The sequence below is a fragment of the Lepisosteus oculatus genome, chromosome 13 (assembly GCF_040954835.1).
Source record: "Lepisosteus oculatus isolate fLepOcu1 chromosome 13, fLepOcu1.hap2, whole genome shotgun sequence".
Taxonomy (NCBI): Eukaryota; Metazoa; Chordata; class Actinopteri; order Semionotiformes; family Lepisosteidae; genus Lepisosteus; species Lepisosteus oculatus.
This window is the reverse complement of record NC_090708.1, coordinates 15,919,705-15,944,135: the sequence shown is the minus strand read 5'-3', so window position 1 is coordinate 15,944,135 and position 24,431 is coordinate 15,919,705. Positions and strand designations below refer to the sequence as shown.

The following is a 24,431-nucleotide window of genomic DNA, read 5'->3' as shown; positions in this document are numbered from 1 at the left end:
TGGCCAGGCCTATATGCAGAACCCTAGTTGACAGACCCAGGAGAGCAGGAAATTTATCACAATCCATGATAATTAACAACAGCAAAACTATTGCCTGGAGTGTGTGTGTGAAGGGCAGGGGGTTGGGGAAGATGGAGTGAGGGAGACAACTGTCAAGCCTAAGGAGTTCTCCTCTTCTCCCTGGCCAATAGTCAACTGTGGTTATATACTGTAGTTTACCACAGTAGAAATCCGAAAAGCGTCCTGTGGCAAAGTGTTGTGATTAACTGCACGAGTGTATTTTAAAAGATAATATAACAATCCCTTGTAATGCTGTTGTGGAATTAGTCTGTATTTTAATTATCTTGTGGCTTTAACCTGACGGTTGAAGGGACAACAGCAGGCCTATATGGAGAAGAAATTGGAACCAGCCAATGAGAAATCAAGAAGCTGCACCATTGTTAGTGGATTTAGGAATGGTAATGGGAGTGTTACTGCACAGAATGCCAGGAAATAGAGGCTTAGGGGCCTGTTTATTTTATCCTAGACTTGGAGATTGATGGGAATTGGGGCTTCCCCTGTCCCAAACTTTCACAAAATGAACGACACCTACTGTCTGAGGGACACAAATTCTCCCTTTATTCTTGTTAAGAAAGAGAAGTACCTGGATATTTGCCTGGTTAACATAGAATGTTTGTATAAGGAGGAAGAAATAGGTGGAAATACATTATTCTAATCAAGCAAGTGATATGGGCCAAAATTCCCAATGAACCAAATTACAGCTTACAGTATATATTAGTGGTGTGATTAGTCACACTATACAGTACCTCATAGAGTTAGATAGTAAAAAGATGCTTTCTTTTATTTAAAATGTGTTGTATTCTTTTTATAAACAACAATTTTTACTCCCTGCTTGTGCTGATGGTTTTGCAAAAATGTCAAAAAGAATAAATTGATAAATTGGAAAATCTTTAACAGGGGTTCCATTTAAAATAAAACATATAAACTTATTCTATCCAAAATAATTTTAGCAGATGCCCCTGTGTCAATATGCTTACATCATTAATCATTAAACCAGTGATGACATGGAGTTATAATTAGATAAGGAAGTCTCACTGTATAATTATACCTTCCATGTTCCTTAATACTTACACTCATGTTGCTATATTATGTAATAAATTGTCTTCCAACATGATTTTAAACTGTTACGGAAGCATCTTTCAGATATGAAAACAGTTAGATATAAAAAATCCATCCAAGATGCTAAATCTTTGGTAAAAAATGTGTAATTTGTATCAAGCTTATTGGGTGGTAAAGAGATATTTGCAGTGCTTAGTAATAAATGTGAACAAAGTGTAGGTTTCTGTTTTTAATAACTCTGTTCTACATTTCAATAGGTTTTGAAATTGCTTTATTTCCCATTAGACTGTAGAGTTCAGCTGGTAATCCCTTTGGCTCTGGGGCTTTATTTTTATGAATGGTTCTAATTACTTGCTGCACCTCTCTGTTAAGGTATGGTTTCTTTAGGTCTGTTGCCTGTTCTATTGCATGATGAAGCTTTACTCAAGAAATGTATATATCTACTGTATTTTTGTTAATTTCAGATTTATATAATATTGAATAATACTCCCTAAAGATTAATTATGTATTCCACTCGCTGTGTATGAAAAGATATACTGTAATTGTTTTTGTTTCTAACAAAAACACTGCTGTACAACACATTAAGAGAATGTTCTTTCTTGCTTCACAATGAAACATAACATTTCATAAAGAACCAAAAATAACATTCTAAAGTCAGTTGCATGATATTTAAAAAGAAAATATTATTAGCCTTATATAAAGCTTATCAGAGTCAGAGAGGGAAACAAAGGTGGAAAATGCAATGTTTTTCATTTTCAAGGGAATTCTTCTGGATGGAAAGTAAGTAAACTTGGACTTAAATATAGTAAATACAGTAACAGTTGGCTGGAAATCTGACCAATGTCACAAAAAACATATCACATTTATTTAATCAAGTACAGATGGTTTTAGTTAGGCATACTTTATAATAATAGACTACATTATTGAACTTAATGAAAGAGTTTAGAAACAATTTTCCACAGGGTCAATAAATATAATGATTGAAGTAAACATTAATGCCACATGCCATTAGTTATTTTTAAATTATATATATACCGAATACAGTATAATTTAATATTCTTATCTATTGATTCTTTAAGCCATTTGGTGTTGTTTTTTTCATAACCTCACAATTTTGCCAATCAAAGGGATGTCAGTAAAAAATATTTATTAGAAATAAGAGATTTGGCCCCAGTGATAGGATACCTGCAATATTTACCACTGTGCTTTTAGCCTGACCCTCAGCATCTATACCCTGTTGTCTACAGTTGTTACTTCTTGAGAAAGTGCCTTATCACCACCCCTCCTCTAGGAATGTAGAGCAAAGGCATCCAATCAGATGCTGCCATGTCACCCAGCCTCAATGTGGGGTCACGCCCTCTATGTCTTAAAAGATTGAGCCTCGATTGTAGGATTGTATGGGATTGTATCCTCGAGGCTTAAGGTTTCGACAGACCCTGAGTCAGATATCGAAGCTCTCTCTGGGTCTAGTGCCTGTTTTTCATGTGACAAAGATGTATGCCAATCTGGAAGGTTCCACAGACACTCGCGATCTCTGCTTTCACTGACCATGACTAGAATGTGATCCTAGTGCTCTGGATGATATGTGTCTTCATCCCATTCAGACTGTGTTTTGAGGAAAGGAGCGGTGAGCTTTAGAAGGTGGTAGACAGAGTTATAGTGTGGTTGCCACCCCCTTATGATGAGAGAACTCCAGGCACCTCCTTGCCCCTGGTCTCACTCTCTGTCCTGCTCCAGGCAGGGTTCCTCCAGCAGTCTTCATCATTACACCACGAGACACCTTTTTACCTTCTTCTCGGCCTCTGGACTGGATGACTGACCCTGAAACCAGAGAGTTAGCCCCACAATGCCTCACATGGATTAAAGCCTGGCTGCTCATACCAAGAGCCCAGATCATGCTGTCCTGCAGAGTGTTCACTCCATTCTATTGTCTGGCCTGAATTGTTTCTCGGAATGGTTCTTGGACCCTCAAGGACTGAGCTTAGCAAGCTGGCTAAACTGGCTGGTGTTTCTTTGATCTAGTGCACAGCCAGGCACAGGAACTGATGGGGAAAGCTTTATCCACACTTTGTGTCCACATGGCTGCCATATCAGACTGTCATGAATGCACTGCACCCTTCAGGACATCCAAACTCCTTGTGTTTGTTGGGATAAAACCCAAGCACAGTTCTCCAGCCCTCATGCTCCTGGCAGTCCGTTGGCTCACCTGCTTAGGCTTCTGTGTACATCCTGGGCCCTCTCTTAAGGGGACGTCTATTGAGGACCACTGGTGGGTGGTATGGTGGTAAAGTGAACAAGAAAATGTTAATTCCATGCTGAAAAGAGAAGAAAAGATTTCTTCACGTTTCGGCTGTGGAGTCTTCTTCAGGTGTGAAGCTCAAAGAAGGCTCCGCAGCCAAAGTGTTGCGTTTGTTGTTGTTGTTGTTGTTGTGTTGTTCCTTTGCAGCCTATGCATGCTGACGCAGCAACCTACTTGAACTTCTGGTGGTAAAGTGAGCTTTGTCCACCACATTTGTCCATTTGTTAACACTGAAAAGTGTGACTTTCTATGGAATTTAACGTTTTGCAGTTTCTCGGTGACTCTCCATCACCATGGTTTTTGCTCCTGTAAACCCTCTAGCTCTCTGTGGAGTAATCATTAGATTCTGGCTAAAAAGGAATGCTAGGTTACTATCATAAACAGGTTCAATGAAAGGGATGTGGGCTCACTTCAAAGAGCTAGAATATAAATTAAAATTAACCAAAAAATTGAATGCAGGTGTCTACAGTGTAGGGTCCAAGTCACATCCACAAATTATATCCACAAGGGAATTTCCACTTGTTATGAACCTCACATTATAGACAGCCATAATCTTGGCAAGAAATCTTCTTTTTGTCAGCTTCAATAAATCCTTCCCCTATATAATTAGGCTGGAAGAAAGTAGGGCTGGTATGAAAACAGGTATGTGGCTTTAACCACCATTAATCAAGAATGAAGATAATAAAGCAAATTCCTGTTCCTCAAAGTCTACTACTTCAACAAATCACTCACAACAAACTTAAAAGACCAGCTTGTAGGAGTAAAACACAGACCTTGTGAACACAGTTCAGATTATACACCATGTATTTTGAAAACTGATCAGTTGTTTTCATTAAATCTTTTTTTAAGTCTTTGATTTTCCATAATTCTTCCATAACATATTCAGGGAGATATTTCCTAATTTCCTTATAGGGAAGGATATGTTATACAGTCTGTTGTTCTTGTCTCTCACCAAATGAGAGACAAATCCAACAAAAAGAATATGGGTGAAGTTCAGTCCAACACTTGCTGCAATGATAAAGATACAGTATGTTTCTTCAGATCTGTTGACATTTATCATGCTCAACTTTGCCATAACATGACAGATTGTGAGGTATTGATATTGCTGGTGTAACGAACAGTTCTATCCGGACCCTGTGCGGACGACACGATCCAGGGAAAAGTGAAGAAAACACGGGGGAAAAAAGTCATGCAGGATACGAGGATGAAAACAGGGGGCGTGTCCTTGGTGTGCTGGTGTTCGGGGGAGGTGTGGCTGAGGCAAACAATCCGGGAAGAAGTCCAAAGGAGAATCCAAAAGTAGACAAAAGTGAAAAGGTCCTTCCTAGACAGACGATTAAAAACAGGAACCGGTGGGGAACAGGAACAGAAAATAAAACCTTAACGGGACCAGGCGCTTCCAGGTCCCGGACTCGCCTGATGCAGAAACCAGAGCAGAGTCCGGATTAATGACAGCGTCTGGCTTTTAAGGGGAGCTGGAAGGAAGCTGGAAACAGGTGCACTAATTCAGGTCAGAAGTAAAAGAGCCGGAGCGCCCTTAAGGAGGAGGGACTACAATCGTGACAGCTGGCTTGCATCGAAATTAAACCAATGATTATTGTAAAATATAATATATATCCTGGGACCAACTCCAACTGGCGTGACAAATCTTCTTTGAAATTATCATATAATCTGAAGGAGATATGATATGATTCCATGTATATACTGTATAAATATCATGATATGAAAGGGAGATCGTTCTGAAATATTTGTGCCAGATCTTACTAATTCACCGTTTTTATGATCGCAGCATTTTTTATTTTATATCTCACACTACTGTATAATTAAAACAGTTTTTTAAAGGAATAATAAATAAAGTCTTCTATAATGTAAAAAGTAGATCATATCCATCACAGACATTTTGGGTGTAATTTGATATTGTTGTCCAAGTTATTATGAGCCACACCAGACTGCTGATTAATGGGTTGTAAAACTTAAAATTGAACTTCTAACATGCAGATGATTCTGGAAAACTCATGAAATACATATGACAATGGTAAACGTAAACTATGGGATGCATAAACTAAAAATAGTCAAATAGTTTTCAATGCAAAATTGAAGAGTTTGCCAATTCCAGCACCCTACCTTTATTCACAACCTAAGGATGCATAGGTGATGAGAACGGACAGTATACAAAGTATTTATGTTAATCTGAAAGCCATTCTCCTCAAAAGTCTTATGGTGAAATGTAATTGACCCCAGGAAGACTTTCTCTACTATTATGTTTAAAAAATTAACAATCCTAAAAATTAAATTGCATCTTTGCACGAATTCCACTTAAAAAAGACATATGGAACTGATGGAAATTCTGTCTACCAGAGGTAATCAGACACTCCATGCAAAGTTAGTGCACTCTGGCCTAAATACCCTGTAAAGTGAGCCTTGTATTGTACAAGCTCGTAAGCTATAGTAACTCATTATATTGTATATTATAAATCTCACAACACATTGATTGCACCATGTTCTGATGTTTCACGTAGTGTTATATGGATAAGAAAGTAAGCAACCAACAATATTATAGCCCACAAAAAAGCTCTGAACGTAATTTAAAGCTCCTAACATATTACTTAAATCTGGTGCTTTGTATGCACATAAAAACCCAGGGTGAAGCTAAATCTATGTGACAAGCATCCTGTCAACCTTCAGAGAATCCAAAGAAACTTTAAGAGGACCCTTGCTTTTGGTACTTGAAGGAACTCATGAAATTGAATGTTTTTTTTTTTTCATCTAATGGGCCATCAAACAAAATGAGTGCATCAAAAAGAGAGCCCAAGGGGAAAACAAAACATGAAAGGACCAGGTAATTTAAGTGCTTGGACCTACATGCCAGGTTCTGTATATTACAAACAAAGTGCAGGTGAAAGAAGCTACTGCTTTAGCATCCAATAAGATTACTAGAATCTTAGAAGCATATATAAGGAATTGAGAGGGCGAAGAATAAAACATCAGGGGATATGCAATGTTCTGTCGAGACAGAAAAGCTAGAAGAGAGGGGGGTGTAGCTTCGAGCATTAAAAAGAATGTAGGCACAGGAACTTAGTTTAGATGAATCAAGGGCCTAAATTAATCTGTGTCAAAAACAAACACAGATGCCAAAAATCAGTCAAATTCATTTAATATAGCAAAATAGTAATTGCAAAACAAATTAGTAAAAAAGAAAACACTTTAAAAAGTGTCAAAAAAGAATGGGAGTTAGGAAGTAGAATACATTGCAAGCTCAAGTAGAAATGAAATCGACAGGACAAGCTGGACACAGAATGAAATATTGCAATAGAGGCCTAAAATACTGTAGATAATGAAAGTATTTTTCCGTTTCCAGATAAAAATAAAAACCTAATAAACATATTAAAAAAACATAAAACATCTCTCACCTTTCTGTTGTTAAAGCCTTTGCCAATTTCTAACCTTATTAAAAAGCACATCGTCATTTCATAATGAATAATTTCCTTTTCTTTTTATTTCAAATGTAATTGGCCCTCATTATGTACAGTACTTTCCATTATCTTATATTAAACACTTTATGCTGCAATCCAGACCACATATCTTGATTGTCATATGTCCCTTACTCAGGACATTACTGTATGTTAAGACCTACTGATAAAATGTACTTGACAAAATCAGACTGGAAGCATGCAGTATGCTGTGCATTTATTGCATTTATGGGTGTGTTATGGTAATTGTCAAATCCATTACATTATGGAAAACAGATCCTATATTCTCTGTATCATTTTAATGTATTTCCGCAACTGTGAGATTTGACAGGGCAGTTAGGAACATTTTACACTTTTCTATTCCATTTACTTAGATTAAAGGATTGGTTACTTGTTTTATTTATCTGCGCAGAAATTAATCCTGCAGCAATGGATGAACCATATGGCATAATTACAGTATATAGTATTGTATTGTGTAATCCTTCACAATTAATCTAAATTAAACGCATAGCATTTTGACAGCTTCTGTAACTGTTGATGGTTCATTTCAGCTAAAACAAATACCATCAGAAATTTAGAGCTTAAATGAAAACCTAAGGCTAATTTCATGTCTCAAACTTCTCCCTTAACTTGTGACTTTAGCTGTTTGCTGTGTTTTCTTGTTGTTTCTTTGTGCCCAAGTGTGGTAGACAGTGAGGATATTGTTTATATCAAAGTCCTCACTGTATCAAATTGCAACCAATTGAATAATTTTATAATACAAGACTGTGGGACTCTTTGTTGCTGTTTGTTCCGAGTTCTTGTGGTAGATTTTCTCCATAGTCCCTGCTGTGTAGCAGACAATGTTGTTTACTACCTACTTTCTTCTCAGTGTCAGCTTTCTAGAATTTTAGAATAGAAAAATAACATTTTTAAATTAAATTATGTGAATATAATCATCTTTAAAAGCATGTTGGTTGCACACATTTGTTCTGTTCCATGGAAATCCCTACTTTCATGCCAGCATACTTTGCAAAACGCAAAGATAATAAAATTACTGCCATTTTAAATAAGATTGAGACCATTTACTGTAGTACAGTACTGTATATGTAATGTCCTATTTGTCCAATTGTTTTTTTATCCCCATTCTTGAGCTTTTTGTCAAAAAATGCCACATTTTGTGTTTATTGTCATTATTTTATATTTAAAAGAAAAGAAGCATAAGGCATATATTATGCAGATAAAACTCCATGGTTAGCAAGATATTTATTGAAATATTACCATGGACAATGGTAATAACACCATGGACAATCCACTTTAATTTCAACCATGTTTAACATGTTTCACGAGTATATGAATCACATCTTCCCTGAAGACAATTTGTTATTCATAATAATATTTTCAGACTAAGGAATAAAATTGTGCCTCCTTATTTTATTAGCTTGACTTAGTGAATGTTTATTGATGAGGACATAGAGCTTTATGCTTGATCTTGGAATGGTGTCCAATATATATTTTTTAATTTTACTACTGCAAAACTCGCCAATGTACAAGTATAGCCATTGATTTCACTTACCTTCTTTATTTAAAATATTAATAGAAATGGGATGGTCTGTTATAATAAAGTCTTTTATTAATAGTAATGTTAACTGAGCATTTCATCACAGATAACACAGTATAAGAAAAATCTAAGTAAAGCACAGTCAGTGTACTAATGTGTTTTTCTATATTCTGTGATCTTGGTTTCCTATGCTGGTACTCATGTCAACTTTATTTTCTTCCTCACCTTATTAGACCACATACAGAGATGACTACATTCCTCAGACTCTCATGTGACTCTGTGTTTGTTTTTGTTTTCACTAAGCAATCTCATCTGGTCTATTGTAGTCCAGTAAAGTTCTCTGAAGGTGAAAGCAGACCTGCCCATTTTATTCTTGTTGACTCTGTTTTCCATTCTGTTTCATGGTCTCCAAGGCTGTGCTGTAAGGATGAGATTCTCCCCCCAGATGGAGTCTGTGTTTTATGGGAAACTTCAGACTACACTTCATCTGCACGTTCCCACATACTTTACTCACTCTTAAAATGGATATTTTATATATCTCCCCCCACCACTACCACACACCCACACAGATCAATGTTCACTTCAGCAGGAACAAAAAAGATCAATCTCTGTTGTTTTATGACTCTTGTGAAAGCAGAGGTGGGTATAAATGTTGACAGAACAAAAAAAAAGAAAACATTTTAGTTTATTTTAGAATAAAGAACTGCAGTGAATCAGTTGTGATTTAAAAGGCCCCATAAGTTTGGGGTTAGCAGACATATTTTATCAATTATATACATATACATGTATTACAAGTTTTTATGCCCGTTGCTTGCCACCTCCCCTGTGACTCTGTATTGCATACAGTACACTGGCAGGAAAATGGATGGATACTACAAGTTAAATATTTCAGTGAACTCAACCTATTAAGTGTGTTGTACAGTACTGAAGTAGTTCAAGTAGGCAGCTGAATCAGCACGTGTAGGCTGCAAAGGAACAAGTAAAGGTATATTCCATGATGAAAAGAGAAGAAAAGAAACATGTTTCGGCTGTAGAGTTTTCTTCTGGTGTGCACTGTACAGTACAGTATATGCAGCACTGTGCAAAGTTGCATCGTTCTAATATTTTCACATTTTCTTACATTTTTCAGAGTTTTTCCTACCTTAAGGCAGAAACAAAGTCCTGTAGAGATTTACTGAGATTTTAACCATTTTATCTGAATTTACATTTGACCAGTTAATCCTACTAATCATGTGGTACAAAAAGCAGCCTTTTAGCAAGAAACACATTCTTATTTCTTTGATAACACACCTTAGGAAGTATTGCCCAGAGTACAAATCAAATTAATAAATGAACAACCACAATCAAAACATCTGAGAAAAAATTGCAGCTAGTTTCATTCCTAAGAAATCTAATGCCTTTCCTGACTCTTTTGAAATAAAGTTCCCATCTGTCAGCAGCAGCAGCTCAGGAGGAATGTCCTGAAGGCCAGAACACATGTTCACAGGAAGGTGGCCTCTGCAATTCCTGCAAAGCCACAGTGTACAGGAACTTCTAACAACTGCATCTGCTTGGCAGTCACCTGGGCAATGGTTTCAAGATTGTTAATACACTTTTGAAGGTCTAGAAAGTTCTTCTGTTTCATCATCATCATCATCATTATTGTTGTTGTTGTTGTTGTTGTTTCCAGATTGTATAATATTGACCAAAAATATCTGTGTATAACTGCTCTGCCTATGTTGAGCCGTGAGTTGTACTTAATCTGTGCAATGTAGGTCATCCTACTCATAAATGAGAAAGACAGGCGCAGGCGGAAAAGATTCCAAGGGAAGACGTGAAAGGTAGCAATTGCTCTGTAAAAACGCATTCTGATAGATTTGTCTTTATATTCACGTACTGAATGTAAAAGGACGTTTTCTGCAAAATCGGTGGACACAATAATATCGCATGCTCTCACAACAGCACTAGCACAGTGCTACAATGTCATGTAAATGTTTGTATTAGTATGTTTCTATTTTTTTTATTTAGTTCTGACATAGTACACTTTACCTAATTAATCAGTTTTAAGAAAAAAATAAAAATACAAATAAGATTAAAATAAAAAGATAACCATTTAATAACATTTTTATTTTAATAAATATAATTGCATCTTATGATACTGCATTTGGTTCAAACTCGTTTAAGCAAATAATTGTTTTACCATTAATCGCATTAATATTGAAGCAGGAGAACAACATCGGGAGAGCCAGAATTACAGTAATAACGTAGAATTTTTAAATCGAAAAAATTGCAAAGATAATTCCTACATCGCCAAATTATTGTTGAAGCAAAGGAATTTAAAGCTTGAAGATGCAAGTCATTAAAATCAGAAAGAAAACTTTCCAATAATGCCATTGAACTATCGCGGTGAAGCAAAAACAAGAAAAACAACACACACAAAAAAATGGTAAAAAGGATTATTTAAATATCGCGGCACTAAAGACCCCTGAACTGAACAGTCAAATCTGCATGGCAGTTTGAAAAAGTACCTTATTTGTTTCTGTGTTTAAACATTCACCCTTGTTTCTATAGGAACAGACGCCAAGAGAAAGTCCCAGTGGTGGTGAGATGAATCTCATGAATTTTTTGTAAACCTATGGCTAAATCAAAATTAGCACTAGAACAGCACTAGAAGCCTGGACAAAATATAATCAAATCAGTGGGATTATTGTAATTTGTGAATCTCGTCTACATTGTTGCTCCATTTCATAGATCACAGGCATTTCGATAGGCTTTTTGTTATAATGTGCAATTTCATGGTTTGCGTTTTAGGACTCTCTGTAAGACGGAAACATTTGTTTCTATTTATTACTAATTCTGTTGCTTTTGTGAATGAAAGTAACCAGGTTTGGAATGGTACAGTATCTGCATATTCCTCAGGAATTATTTTTTCAATGTTATTTTTGTTGTATTTTTGTATGCAGCTTTATTTAACTGTTTGCGTTCTTAAACTATGAACTATGCTTGTAGCATACTGGCTTTTGTCTTAAATGTTTCTATCAAATAAATACAGTAAATTTAGCTTGACGAGAAAGTTTTAGAAGACAAGTGTTTTCAGCTCAGCATTTATTTATCAGTGCACGGTTATCAGTAATAAATAAATAAGAAAACAGCCTCTCAATTTTTGAAATATTGTAGATGACTTTGTGGGAAAAGTTTAATGGAGTCAAAACTTTATGGTGCACTTTTCCTTGTCGTTATTTAAAAATATGTTTAGGACCTATAGACTTCTTTTCAGTTACTTCTGATAACGATCTCCAAATTTAAACATAATCGCACATCAATATTTAAAATTTCGAAAAAGTATCATGACTAAAACTTCGAACGTCAAAATATATGTTAATATATTTTGGTGATGAATTCTAAACACAGTTAGCTTTAGGAATTAAAGTTAATTTATTAAAATGTAGCTACAGTATAATCCAGTTGCTTTCCATTCTTAGTGGTCTCCGATACATTCTTAGTGGTCTTAGTACATTTTATACTGAGCTGTGATTTATTGTGACGATTGCTTACCTACAGGACACTGTGACATATTTAGTTAATAATTAGCATGTCCAGGCCTACATTTTCAATGTACCTCTGATATACAGTATGCCTTTATGGTTCAGCCCAGGAAATTTACAGTCGGTCTTGTTGCTGTTTTAGAGTCAGAAAAAAAAGAAGAAAATCTGCCGCAAAATGGCCAAAAAAAAGAAAGGAAAAGGAACCAGAACAAATGCAAAGCAAGGCTCAGTCACAGATGTTCCCATCATTCTTCGGAGGTTCTTAAGAACATATGAAAACCATTGTGCTCAAGCCCGGAGCAGTGTCAGCCCTACAATCAAGCAAAGCACACTACGCTGTATTGAAAATGAAAAGATCATGACAAAGGTGATTCCATAACTCTAGAGTTCAAAACACTTCCTTAATTAAAATTGTTGGGGTTTTTTTTTGGTATGGTTTATGAAAATGAAATCTGCCTTTAATTAAATCATTTTTACTGGTTTACAACTTTATAAAACCATTATTTATATTCTAAGTGTATTTTGTCATGCTTCAGCAGGTAGCCAGCTAAATACATACAGTACTCTGTAATCCTAATACCAATAATCTCCATCACAGGTTTTGTAACACTGATTGCAGTAAATAAATAATACATCCAATAACATTTTTAAGACTCAAGACATTTGTGCCTGTCACTGTGACAGTATAGTTTCTCCCCGAATCTTGATTGATGTTTTTTAAATCTGTTTCATGTTAATCTTCTGACATTTAACTTTCTTTTACAATTCTTTACTTCAAGTGCCATGCTTCCATGTACAAGTGATGCTTTTTTTAACTGCTAGAATATATTTTCTATTCAGAAACATAATAGAGTAGCTATAAGACAGTTTTTTCAAGCTGCCATTTTGAAAGCTGTTTAATACTGTGCTCACAGTGTCAAAACTATATACAGTACATTAACCACAACAGTGTTTTAACAATTCCTGAGAATATTATTCTCGTTTCTTCCATGTACATCTTTGTACTGCATGTAATTCAGGTGGGTAGCTGTGTCAGCATGCGTAGGCTGCAAAGGAACAAGTAATAGGTTTATTCCATGCTGAGACGTTCTTGACACCCGAAGAAGGATCCACAGCCAAAACGTTGTGTTTTCTTGCTTCTCTTCTCAGTATGGAATAAACCTATTACTTCTTCATTAAATATATAATGACATCTCCTTATCTGCTGTATTATTTTTTGATGAGACAGGTTTTTATTAAAAGTCCTCATTATTTAGATTTTCCATAGGCAAGAAAATAATTTGAGAGGGGAGATTGTTGATGTTAGAATATGAGTTGTTTATTTTGCTTGCCAATGCACATTTAAAATGCACTTCAGAGAATGGACACCTTTTTGATGTCCAGATGTTCCCCCTCAGCTGCCAATGGAAGGATGTTTGAAATTGCACTCATGGATTTTTCTTTCTCACTGACAGTTATCCATCTGCTGTCATCGTTTTAATGTGAATATAGTTGTCCCATACTGTATCTGTCTAGCTTTCTTGGGTGTGTACAGTATATGGCTGGGTGCAGTGGATTCCTCCCTCCCCCTAGTGACATGCAGTACCGAATTTCCCATTAGGACCTACGGAATTTTTAGGGCCTATGAAGGAGGGAAACACCAGTGACTAATGAAAAATGAGCTGAAACAACATGCTTGCAATCGGCTCTAGGTGCTCCAAATAATAATAATAATAATAATTGCTTACACTTATATAGCGCTTTTCTGGACACTCCACTCAAAGCGCTTTACAGGTAATGGGAACTCCCCTCCACCACCACCAATGTGCAGCATCCACCTGGATGATGCGACGGCAGCCATAGTGCGCCAGAACGCTCACAGCACACCAGCTCTCAGTGGGGAGGAGAGCAGAGTAATGTAGCCAATTCATAGATGGGGAGTCAACAGTCAAACGCTATCTAACGGCTGTTCTAGAAACTAGAAGTATCAAAGTGATGGTCGCTCGACTCGTTCCACCAGTCACGTGGTTTAGCATTAGAATGGTTTAAAGTGCATCATGTCTATCAACGTAACTCAATTGGCATTTACCCGTCTTTTTGCAAATTTCGAACACCAAAATCCGGCCCTGGTGACATGCTGGTTAGGTTGAATTGTGTATTCCAATCTGGCCCTTTTGCTTTAGCTTTGCAATGCACTACTTTAGACCCCTGGCTTCTGGGATAGGCTGTGACCTGCAGTGACCATCAGCCGGATTATGGCTCTCTGATAGCAGGTGGAGGAATGGAAGTTTGGTAGGTCTTAAAAGAAAAAAGATCTATAACATAATTTAAATAAATTCATTCAAAAAAGGTAGAGATACAAAACAGCATGAATCATAAAATAATCACTGAACACCTATCAGTGGATTTCAATGTATCTTTAAGTGCATGTTCTTTCCCATAACACATGGAAAGCAAAAAATTTAACTATTAAAATCGTCACATCCATAAATGTGTTTAATTAAGGATTCTGTTAATTTTGAAGTATCCAAAGATGATATTTTGACCTTCATAATATGGATGTCTGTTTTGTTTGTTTGTTTTGTATTTCTGTAACATGGTGTACATGTACTTTCATCATATTTGAGAGGTTTTCCTCACATTAATGTGCTCCACAGATAACGCTTGCCTTTCCTGAATACAAGGCTGCCGATGCCCCACCAAAGAGTCTTCAACCATTGCTGATGACAATCCGGGATGAGAGGTACATGCTGGGAAAGCAATTGTGCGTGTGGGATGTAACTCTAAACAATCAAGACATCGCTGATCTTGTAAGTAAAGGGAATAATTTGTTGTAAAATATTCTGGAAGAAGTATAACCACACGGATAGAAAGCACTACCTCTAAGAACAAAATAAAGGCGACAGTCACAACTGCTGTTTACATTTCGCAGTGACCTTGTTGTCATTATGCCATCAGACCTTGAATTACTGGTAGTGAGGAAGTAAACTTCAGAGACAAAGGCAACAAGATGAAGCACGCTTGTAAGTGCAACTGTACTAGCGATAATCTTTACGATCCTACTTCTTAAGTTGTCCTTGGTCTAAGTGCAGACCAGCTGCAGCAGTGGGGAATGTGAAGATTAGATTGTAATCTGGTTACATTGTAGATTTCAGGTCACAAATCAGGTCACCGACAGTGTGTTATGTAAAAAATGTTGCTACACCGCCTTTTCCTTTCTATGAAATAGAAACCAGCAGGTGCTTGCATGATGTTTACATTCTGTAATACTAAACAGCAGAATAATAATTTATTTTTGTAATGTTTTTCACATTTTCGTTCATTAGATATGTTCATTATATCATTACATCATTTCATAATACATTTTGTATTCATAATACATATAATTGAAACCAGTGATGTAAGGATGCAGGAAGAATACCACAGGCACCTGTACAATACCAGATTAAAATTTTAATACCCACATATTCTCTCCAAAACTCTTTTAAAACTGATTAATAAAAGGATAACAGGACTGAGAAATGTTTCCATTTTTTGTATTTGTGTCTAAACGGGGGACTAAATTTTGTCCAGTAAGCATATGGTTACAAGCAAGACAAACAGATATGGGTCATGGAACCATATTGTTTTTCTATGACACAGAAGAATTACATGAACATTTTTACTTGCTAAACTCCTGAAATTCTGTAGATGTAATGCAGCAAAATAGTGTATTTGAATCTCAAACAAACATTCCAGCATATAAATATTAAAAACTGTCTATGTGTTAAGATATTATATATTCTCAACATACTGTAGGCTATAGTACATGAATAAGTACTACATTGTGATTTATATTAAAGCCATGTAAACATTATTGTGTGGGCTGGTAGACCATGAAGTGACAACGTGTCAGGTTCATAAAACAAATATGAATACTTCGTATACTCTCTGTTTTTTAAGCCTTCAGAGGTTATTCAGAAAATGGCTGTACAGTTATTGACAGGTTACATGAAGCATGAATTCCAAGACTGATTCATGGTCAATAGAAAAGAGCACAAATTAATGTCTGTGCTTTAAAAACAGTTTAACAGTACTCACTTTATCTAACTTTTTATGAATGATCCTCTTTGTGGGATTTGACATTACAAGATATGCCCATAAAGATGTTTCCTTTTGTAATATTTAATATTTAAAGAAACAACTGAGAAAAGGACAATACTCCCAAAATGATAAGTGGAACGTCAACATTCTTAACACAGTGTTTTCTCTTTTCTGGTTTTCTGCTTTTCTCAGTAACTCCAACTGTTTTAGCCAAAGAGGTTACATACTGTAGCAAATCTGATTATTTTTTCAAGAACTACATCCAAGACACCCAGCTGTGTTAAAGTTGTTTGTGTCAAGACATTACCATAAATAAAAGATGCATGCCAGTGAGTACTGCCAGTATCAATCAATTTCCAAAAACCTCCCAAAACATGAAACATTTAGAGCATCATTGTAGTTTAAGGTAGTGATGGTAGCCCTGAGAGTAAATTCTCCTTGTTAAATGATATGTACTGCATTAATTTGTGTTGTTAAGAAGCTAATGAATACCTACTATTATTCACACATTCAGTATGCACTCATTTGTTTTCTGGTTGAGAAATATTAATTAGCTCCACAAAATAATATATTACTTTAATAATGTTTACTCGTGCTTTTGAATAATAAATAACATTTTTAAGACCATATTGATACCATATATTTAAGAATACAAACACAAAAATCAGAATGCTACTCAGTCGATAATTTCTCACATTGTTCTCCAAGTAGCTGATTATGTCCAGAGCTTTGTGTAACCCTTCCTGTTACACAATCCCAATGATCGGCATAAAGAAAAGCATTAAAGCCCAATGTAAATGAAATCTTCAGCTCACCTGCCAGCAGCAAATTGTAAACATGTCACTTCATGAGAGGTAGGGGGTTCTGCTTGCCAGGGAAATTTTTCTATCCCATGGAAAGGAGCCATGTGATAGAAGCCAGTGAAATAACTTTTAAACTATTTGGGTATAAGGATTTCATTCAGTATGGACCTAAGTATCATTGTTATTATAAGATACCAATGCACATCTAATCCCACATCTAAATGTATTTTCATAAAAACCCCATTCTCCGTGATTATTTTTCCGAAGGAACTGTGGTTAACCTACATGTATCTATTCAAAGCTGCTACAGTATTTTGCTAGTTTTAGAATATCAACCTACTGTAATTGATGCCTTTGTACAGTAGAGCTTCTCTGAATCTATACTGAACATGGATTTTTTTACATTTTGGTATATGCCCAATGAGTTTGTAATCATCAATGGTTTTAAGACTCAATTATCCAGCGATGACTTCCATACCCTGAATGATACATGGATGTCTACCTAGGAAATGTCCACCAGAAGAGCCAATCAACATTGTTGCAGATTCCAGAGAACTATACAGGAGTAAGTTTAGAGAGCCAAATCTCTCACTTACATCAGGAGATCCCTTGAATATTTAGATGATGTCTCACCATTATGAATCTGTCTGTTCACTAGAACCAAATGTGGAAAATTTATATTGACCCCCAAAATGTTTTTTTGTGGAGTACTCAAGTTGATCTCAGCCTATATGGAACCGCATCCTGTATTTATTGAATGCAAAATATCGCAGTTTATTTTTCTCAGCAAAATCTACTTTTCCAACAATGCTGTCTTTAACGGCTTGCATACGGTAATTCAATTAAATTGCTGAGTACTGTGTAATTAATTTTGTGAGGCTTGTGCAACACGTTCATTTACTGTATAGGAACTACAGTAGCTGCTATTTGTTGATGCATTTTTTAATTTTAGGTTTGCAGTCGTATTTGACATTTTTAAATCTTTTTTTGCGTGAATATGAAAATGAACTGGAAATACATACATGTATTTGAGATTAACTTTTTACAGCTCAGGCAGAAATGGAGTTACATAATATTTGTTCTAGTGGGAAATTTTAATGATGGACATTTGGGCACATACAACTGATTTTTCTGTTTTCAGAAGGTTATAAAAAGAATCAGGAATCAACATGCACTATACAGTATCAGTTCCTTTTGTCAAGGCCTTTTATCCTGGGTCTTGACAGATACATTGAGATATCATGAATTTCTCACAAGGCCAAAGAGAAAAGCATATCAATCACACAGGTTTTTACTGTGCTGTAACAAGAGCTTTTCAAGACTTCCTGCAGACAGCATAATTTGCTCCACTAACTTTCTGCTGTAGTTAACCTGCTTTAGTGTGTTCATCTTTGTCTTTGTGTAATTGTACAGCTTCCTAGTCATGGATCATTTTGTTCATTTATGTCAACAATAAAATTAATGAGCTATTTGTTTTGAATCGTCATGGATTGCAATTCAACTCTGCGACAGTTTTGCATTTTTTGTTACATTTGTACAGTATACAAGTTTATAGTGTATTTATACAGTAATTGTATATTGAACGATTTGGCTGAATGATTATCTTACCTGTGATGGTGTATCTTTGTACATGCATTATGACAACCTTTGTACTGTTACAGTAAAGGACAGGTAGTCTCAAGTAGACCGTCACTATTAAATAACAAAACTGTTCTGGAAGGAATGTTGAATATGTACTACCATGGCAACATTGCATTGTGTAGATTCAAGGGAGTCTGAAATAAGGTACTCAGAAATGTTGTTGAAGTTGATAAACTAGCTTCTGCTAATAGCTGAATGATAATTCAATTGAATGATAATTCAATTGCAATCTTTTGATCAGTTACAGTAACCACTAACCATCGAATGGGCTATATGCCCTGAATAGCCTCCATATATTTCCTTATGTTTTTAGGATCAAATCATTTTAGGATTAAATGTTGAATTTAGAATTTGCTAATGACAGGTGAGGTAAAGTTCAAGTATAATTTAGGCCCAACTCACACAACAAACAAGTTGCCATACAACTCATTCTAATCGCTCTCAAAGCTCTGCATAACTGTAGAATAAAACACCGAACTGTATTTCTGTGCTTTGGCCTACCTTTATTGAGATTAGGTATTTGTCACAGAAAGGTGGAAACAGATATTGAAAATAAATGGATAAGATAGTGATGGGGTAGCACAGTGGCTCAGAGGCTAGCTTCCCATCTTGTGCTCGTTGCTTGCGAGGATAGGCTCTGGCTCTCCCGTGGGCCTGTATTAGATAAAGTGGTTGAAAATGGATGGAAGATAGTGAAGACTAGCCCTGTCTAGTCCAAGTTAATGAAGGACCTGGGGTTAAAAAATAATCTGCCCTTTTCACCATGGAATGTCTCATTCAAGGAAGTTTAAAGAGAAGTTGACTTGGCACAAATCCCAGTGGTGATTTTGTATGAACCGAACTGCTTCAGCCTCCTGCTGAGCTGTAGCAAAGTACTTCAACAATGATGGATGTTCCACACTGCCCATCTGCTTTCTAGATTTCTTGCAAACTGAATTTGCAAGCTGACCTTTGACAGTACCCTATATGTTTTGATAATGTTCTTAAAAATACACGTTTAGCCAGAGAAATATAGAAATGTGTGCTGTGGCTGTACCCTTTCTTTTAATCTGATGTAAGCAAGTGGATTTTTAAATTTCCCCTAAGAGAGATGAGCATTGGCTCATTTACAAAAAAAATTAAATTAAAGGAAATTAAAAAATACTAATTTTGCATTTATAGTTTAATCATGTTGAAAATGTTTTTATTTTTATCTGTATAAAGTTTATGGTTTAATTTGGGGGAACTAAGGTGCAAAGAATTGTTGGATGTGTAACACATTAAGTGTTGCAGAGCTATACAGAAAAGTATTTTACCATGATAACCAAGTAACTCAATGGCTGCCTTTCATGTCACTACATGGGGAATAATAGTAATTTGTGCTCATGTGGAGCAAGGCTTGTCTTTGTTCCAGGTCACCCTTAATTATCAAAGTGATCTCTGGTATCTCAGTAAATTAAGCATGAAGTCATTATTCAAAGTTTGGTAATGGAATCCAAAACTCCCCTGCCTTCTGATAGACCCCTGAGCTGTTGTGTTCACTCAAACTTTGTTTTTTGCTATTTTGTCTGAAGCCTTTCAATGTATTGTAATTATTTTATGAATCTTTCAAGAGGAAAGCCCAGTATGGGTTAAGCATGTATTTAAAATTAAACTTCAAGTTCTATTTTTATACAAACATTAAAAATGCATAAAAAACAACCTCACATAGAAAATGAGTGGATTAAACAAAATGTGGAAAAATATTTAAACATGTTTATTTTGTAATATTAGTCTTTTAATGAAAAAAGAATCAACATTTAAATAAACACAACAGTATTAAGCTCTGCAGCACACATGAAAGCAAAACTTTTTTACTGATTTGTCTATGAATTTGTTTTCTAATGTTATGTCCTCAGTGAGCATTTTGTAATATTCTTGTATTTTTTATTTTCAGAAATACTTACACTTGTTGTTCCAATATGGATTTAATGTACCCATTTTTTAAATCCTGAAACAGTCTAGAGAACATCATATGGTCCAGAAATATTTTATTGTTTATAATAAACACTCATTTAAGTTCATTTGTTTTGTTAGGCCTTTTTTATTTCTTTATTTGATTTGCTATTTTGCCAAAATAGAAATTTAAATCAGATTAAAAAAAAATTAAATTAATGCAACAAGATGATCCTTATTGATGGAAAAAATAAATGTTTTCCTTGTTTGTGCCTTGATTCATTGTTACTTTCATTTTTAACAGCAGTTAAAAGGACAAGTAAAAAAATACGGACGTCAATATGAATTTTATGCTGAGCACCAAACCATTCTGATGTTTTACAAGGCAGTAATCCAACCTAAACTCTAGACAACACGGCTCGTCCTTGTGATGCCTCTGGCATAGACTGCAGTTCCCAGAATTTCACATCCAGACACCCAACAAGCCGGATGAATTTTAGGACCCTTTGCGGTGACTGACAGATAGTAAAAAGGGGTAGAGGAGTCGAAGGAAAATCCGAGTGCACTTATCCAAATCGTAGATTAAAGGCCGTGGTCCAAGACAGGTTCGTAAGACAGGAAGCCAAAAGTTCAGGAGTCAGGTAAATTGCAAGGAAGTCTTGAGAGTGAGAAGGGGAGCTCCACTAGGTGAAAAACAATACTGAGCATTGAGGTCAAGGTCGTGAGGGCTTAAGTAATCCAGGAAATGGAGGGTGCGATGATGAAAGAAAGGTCTGGTTGTTTGATTAATTAATGCGACAGCATTTGGTGGAATTGGAAAGAACTGGAGTCTGATTGGGAACGATGCGAGGTCATTTTACGGGAGTAGCGTATTGGTTGGATTCTGATTGTGGGCGGTCGTGACAAAAAGTCAATACTATGAAAAGTCCAACATAATTGTAATTCCTTCTCTGGTGAATGTATGTCTCTTTGTATGAAATACTGGATTAGTCGAATGTATACAAAACTAATATAAAGTAGAGCCAATAACCTACAGTTCTTAACTGTTTTTAAATTATATTTAGTAAACAGGGATTTATAATAAAAAAGAAGCTTTTATCTGGCAACAAAAGTGAAGAGTACAAAATGTGGGTGGAAAAAAAAGAAACCCCAAATTAAAAGGCAGTATTTTATCAGACCCATTAGATACAATCTATTCATTTTAAAATGAGACCTGTTGAACCTTAAGGAGTCACATGCAGCACTAATGTGAAGAGTGGAATTTGAGTAAAATACAACAATGTTGTTCTTTCTTTATATATTTTTTTACTTTAATTGCTTGTGATACCCAACATCTTTGGTAGTGATCTGGCCTTTAAATCTTATTTTTTCATGACCCATTTTCATGAAAAGGCTTTGTGCTGCAGTTCAATTCAAATTCTGAGTTATTGTTAAAAAGGAGTTGATTAATGCATTCGTTCATTAACACATTACTGACAAATATTCGACACTTGGAGTGTTCTTTCGCATGAAGATTATATAAAAATCTCCTTGTTTGTGTTGGCAACATCCAGCAGGCCTCAGACTATCCCTGCATCCTTTCACATTGGGTGTACCAGCTGCCTTGATCCAGTCCATAACAGTTAATTAGAAACACAGACCAAATGGCTAGAATCCCAGTGATTTTGGCATAGGAAAGACAAGAGCATTCCAAAAAATGTAATCTCACCTACCATTATCACAGTGTGTATCCTACTTGCAACTCTTTCCAACAAGATATTGAAGAGAAAGATGAGAGCTTGTATAACCCTATTTAAAACTGATCACTGTCTGTATCCAGCTTCACAGCTACAGTACAGTACAGTAGAGCTACAGTTGAAACTTTATTTGCATCATAAAAGAAGCTCTGTAACACTTTATTTGAATGAGCCTAAAACATACCATTATAACTCTTTCTTAAAGACTATATAACTTTATAAAATAGCATTTACAAACTTTTACAACTATCTGTGAAAATGACATAACAGATATGCGACATTACAGTCATTTGGAATGGTTCATAACAACATACAATTCCAACCAAAAACTAACAGCACAGCCCCAGGGAGACAGGTGATGGTAGTGGAATACACCACTATGAATTTGAGAGCTGACAAGGACTTTGTATGGATGCAGCTCATTTATCAGAGGTCCTGTTATGTTTATGTGAAGTCTCATTTTATTATTTGTATATATAAATGTTGTTTTATTATATTATATAGTGTGTAAGAAGTTGTAATGGTGTGCATGTCTATATCATGTTTTCATGTTCTAATGAGAGATTGAGAATACATTTTATAGAGTATATAATAATAATAATAATAATAATAATAATAATAATAATAATAATAATTGCTCACACTTATATAGCAGTTTTCTGGACACTCCACACAAAGTGCTTTACAGTTAATGGGGACTCCCCTCCACCACCACCAATATATTTTGCAATCTGCTTGCAGTATCTCCAGTGGTTAACTGGAGGCCTGTACACTCTAGTTTATAGTCTAGTCATTCTAGTAATCCTTAAAGATCAAGCTTTTGACCAAGCTACAGTAAATATACATTTTGTAGTTTGTCTAATTGTGAATTTGTGTGGCTTCCCAATTTATCTTTTTTGCATAACATAAAGTTTGACAGATAACTTTTGTTCTTCACCAAATATGAATTTGACAAATATCCAACTTGGTAATAAACGTTTATGCACATATTTTCAACTGTTAATAAAATTAACTTTACAGTATTTTTAGAAATGACCCCTCTAAATATGTCCCAAAAAATAAAAATTAAATTAAATCCTCCCTGACTATATACTGTACGTACATTAATAAAAACAGCTGATCTTTGAAACATTTTAGAGGAAAACCTTTGAAACAAAAGTCAGAAATTACACTAACCTTGCACTGTGGCTGCCTGCCTAACAGCTAGAATTATTCATTGGTGTTTATTCACTTTGCTCTGGTGATTAATCATAAACATGCTTTATTTTGTGTCATAATATAATCCGAATCATTTGATTAAAAACAGTCTTTTCTACGCTTCATTTCTTACAAAGAAAAAATGAAAAATTATAAACTATTTACCATTAAATAGAAACTAATTCTTTTTTCTCATTAGCAGCTGGTTTATTTTGGACCCTAATATTTCCAGAAATCCCTGTAGTCCAAATAAATTGTGAGAGTTGTCAAACGAATTAATGTATTGAGAAGTCACTTGGAAAAACATCAGATGTGATTATAATAATAGTCTTTGTTTCGTGTAGCTGCAGTATGTATTGTATTTTATTCTAAATTAAATGATATTCAAACTGTAAACTGCAACCTTTAATTATTTTATTTTGGCAAGATTTGTTCTTTAGGATGAATGAAAAGTGGTTTTAACTGCAATCAATTTGACAATTGACTAATGGCTATATAAATATCCATCTGTTATCAAAAAGCATAAAAAGTAAATTGTAAGTTTGGTTATTTATCCAACAAATTTGTTTATGTAATGATTACATAAAATTGTTACACAAAGGGATCATCTATCTTCAGCTAATATTTATATTTACAAAAATTTACAACATTTCCACCTTAGGAAAATTAACATGGCCTTCCTGTGCAGCACTTCAAGTTCCATAGCCAATGTCATACTGTATGTGCCTTGATTAATTATCTTAATACTTGTATTTTCTGCAATGGTGCCCTGTCCAGGATACCCTGCCTTGTGTCTGTAGTCAAGATAGACTCTTGCTCCCCCATGACCAGAACTGGATGAAGCAGTTAGAAAATGGATGGATGGATACTTGTATTTTTGTTGTGATGTTTAAAAATTAAGTGGCTCCTTTTATTAATGAAATGACATACAGTATGCATGCTTTTTTTCACCACTTGCCAAAAGCACTTATGCATGCATTAGCCCTTTTATTTACTGATTATCAGTTTAAATTTGAGGACAGTTTAGTATTCTTATCTATTCTGACCTTGAAAAGGTAATTAAATATGAATTGAACATAAATCATATTGAATAAAGAATTTCCTCATCAAGGAATGTCATCATACC

General features: G+C 35.3%; 1 protein-coding gene across 7 annotated transcripts in view; it reads left to right on the top strand.

Moving 5' to 3' along the window:
• Nucleotides 1-10,924: 10,924 nt before the first annotated feature.
• Nucleotides 10,925-24,431, top strand: part of LOC107079164 (uncharacterized) — a 34,560-nt gene continuing 21,053 nt past the window's right edge. For 5 of the 7 annotated variants that reach the window (XM_015361328.2, XM_069197461.1, XM_069197459.1 and 2 more), the window contains exons 1-3: nucleotides 10,925-11,009; nucleotides 12,095-12,319; nucleotides 14,589-14,741. In XM_015361328.2, the coding sequence (XP_015216814.2) occupies nucleotides 12,128-12,319; nucleotides 14,589-14,741 (345 nt within the window). In that variant the 5' untranslated portion in view covers nucleotides 10,925-11,009; nucleotides 12,095-12,127. Of the gene's footprint in view, nucleotides 11,010-12,094; nucleotides 12,320-14,588; nucleotides 14,742-24,431 lie in introns of those variants that run through there. The other 2 variants (XM_069197458.1, XM_069197462.1) reach the window with 2 other exon arrangements.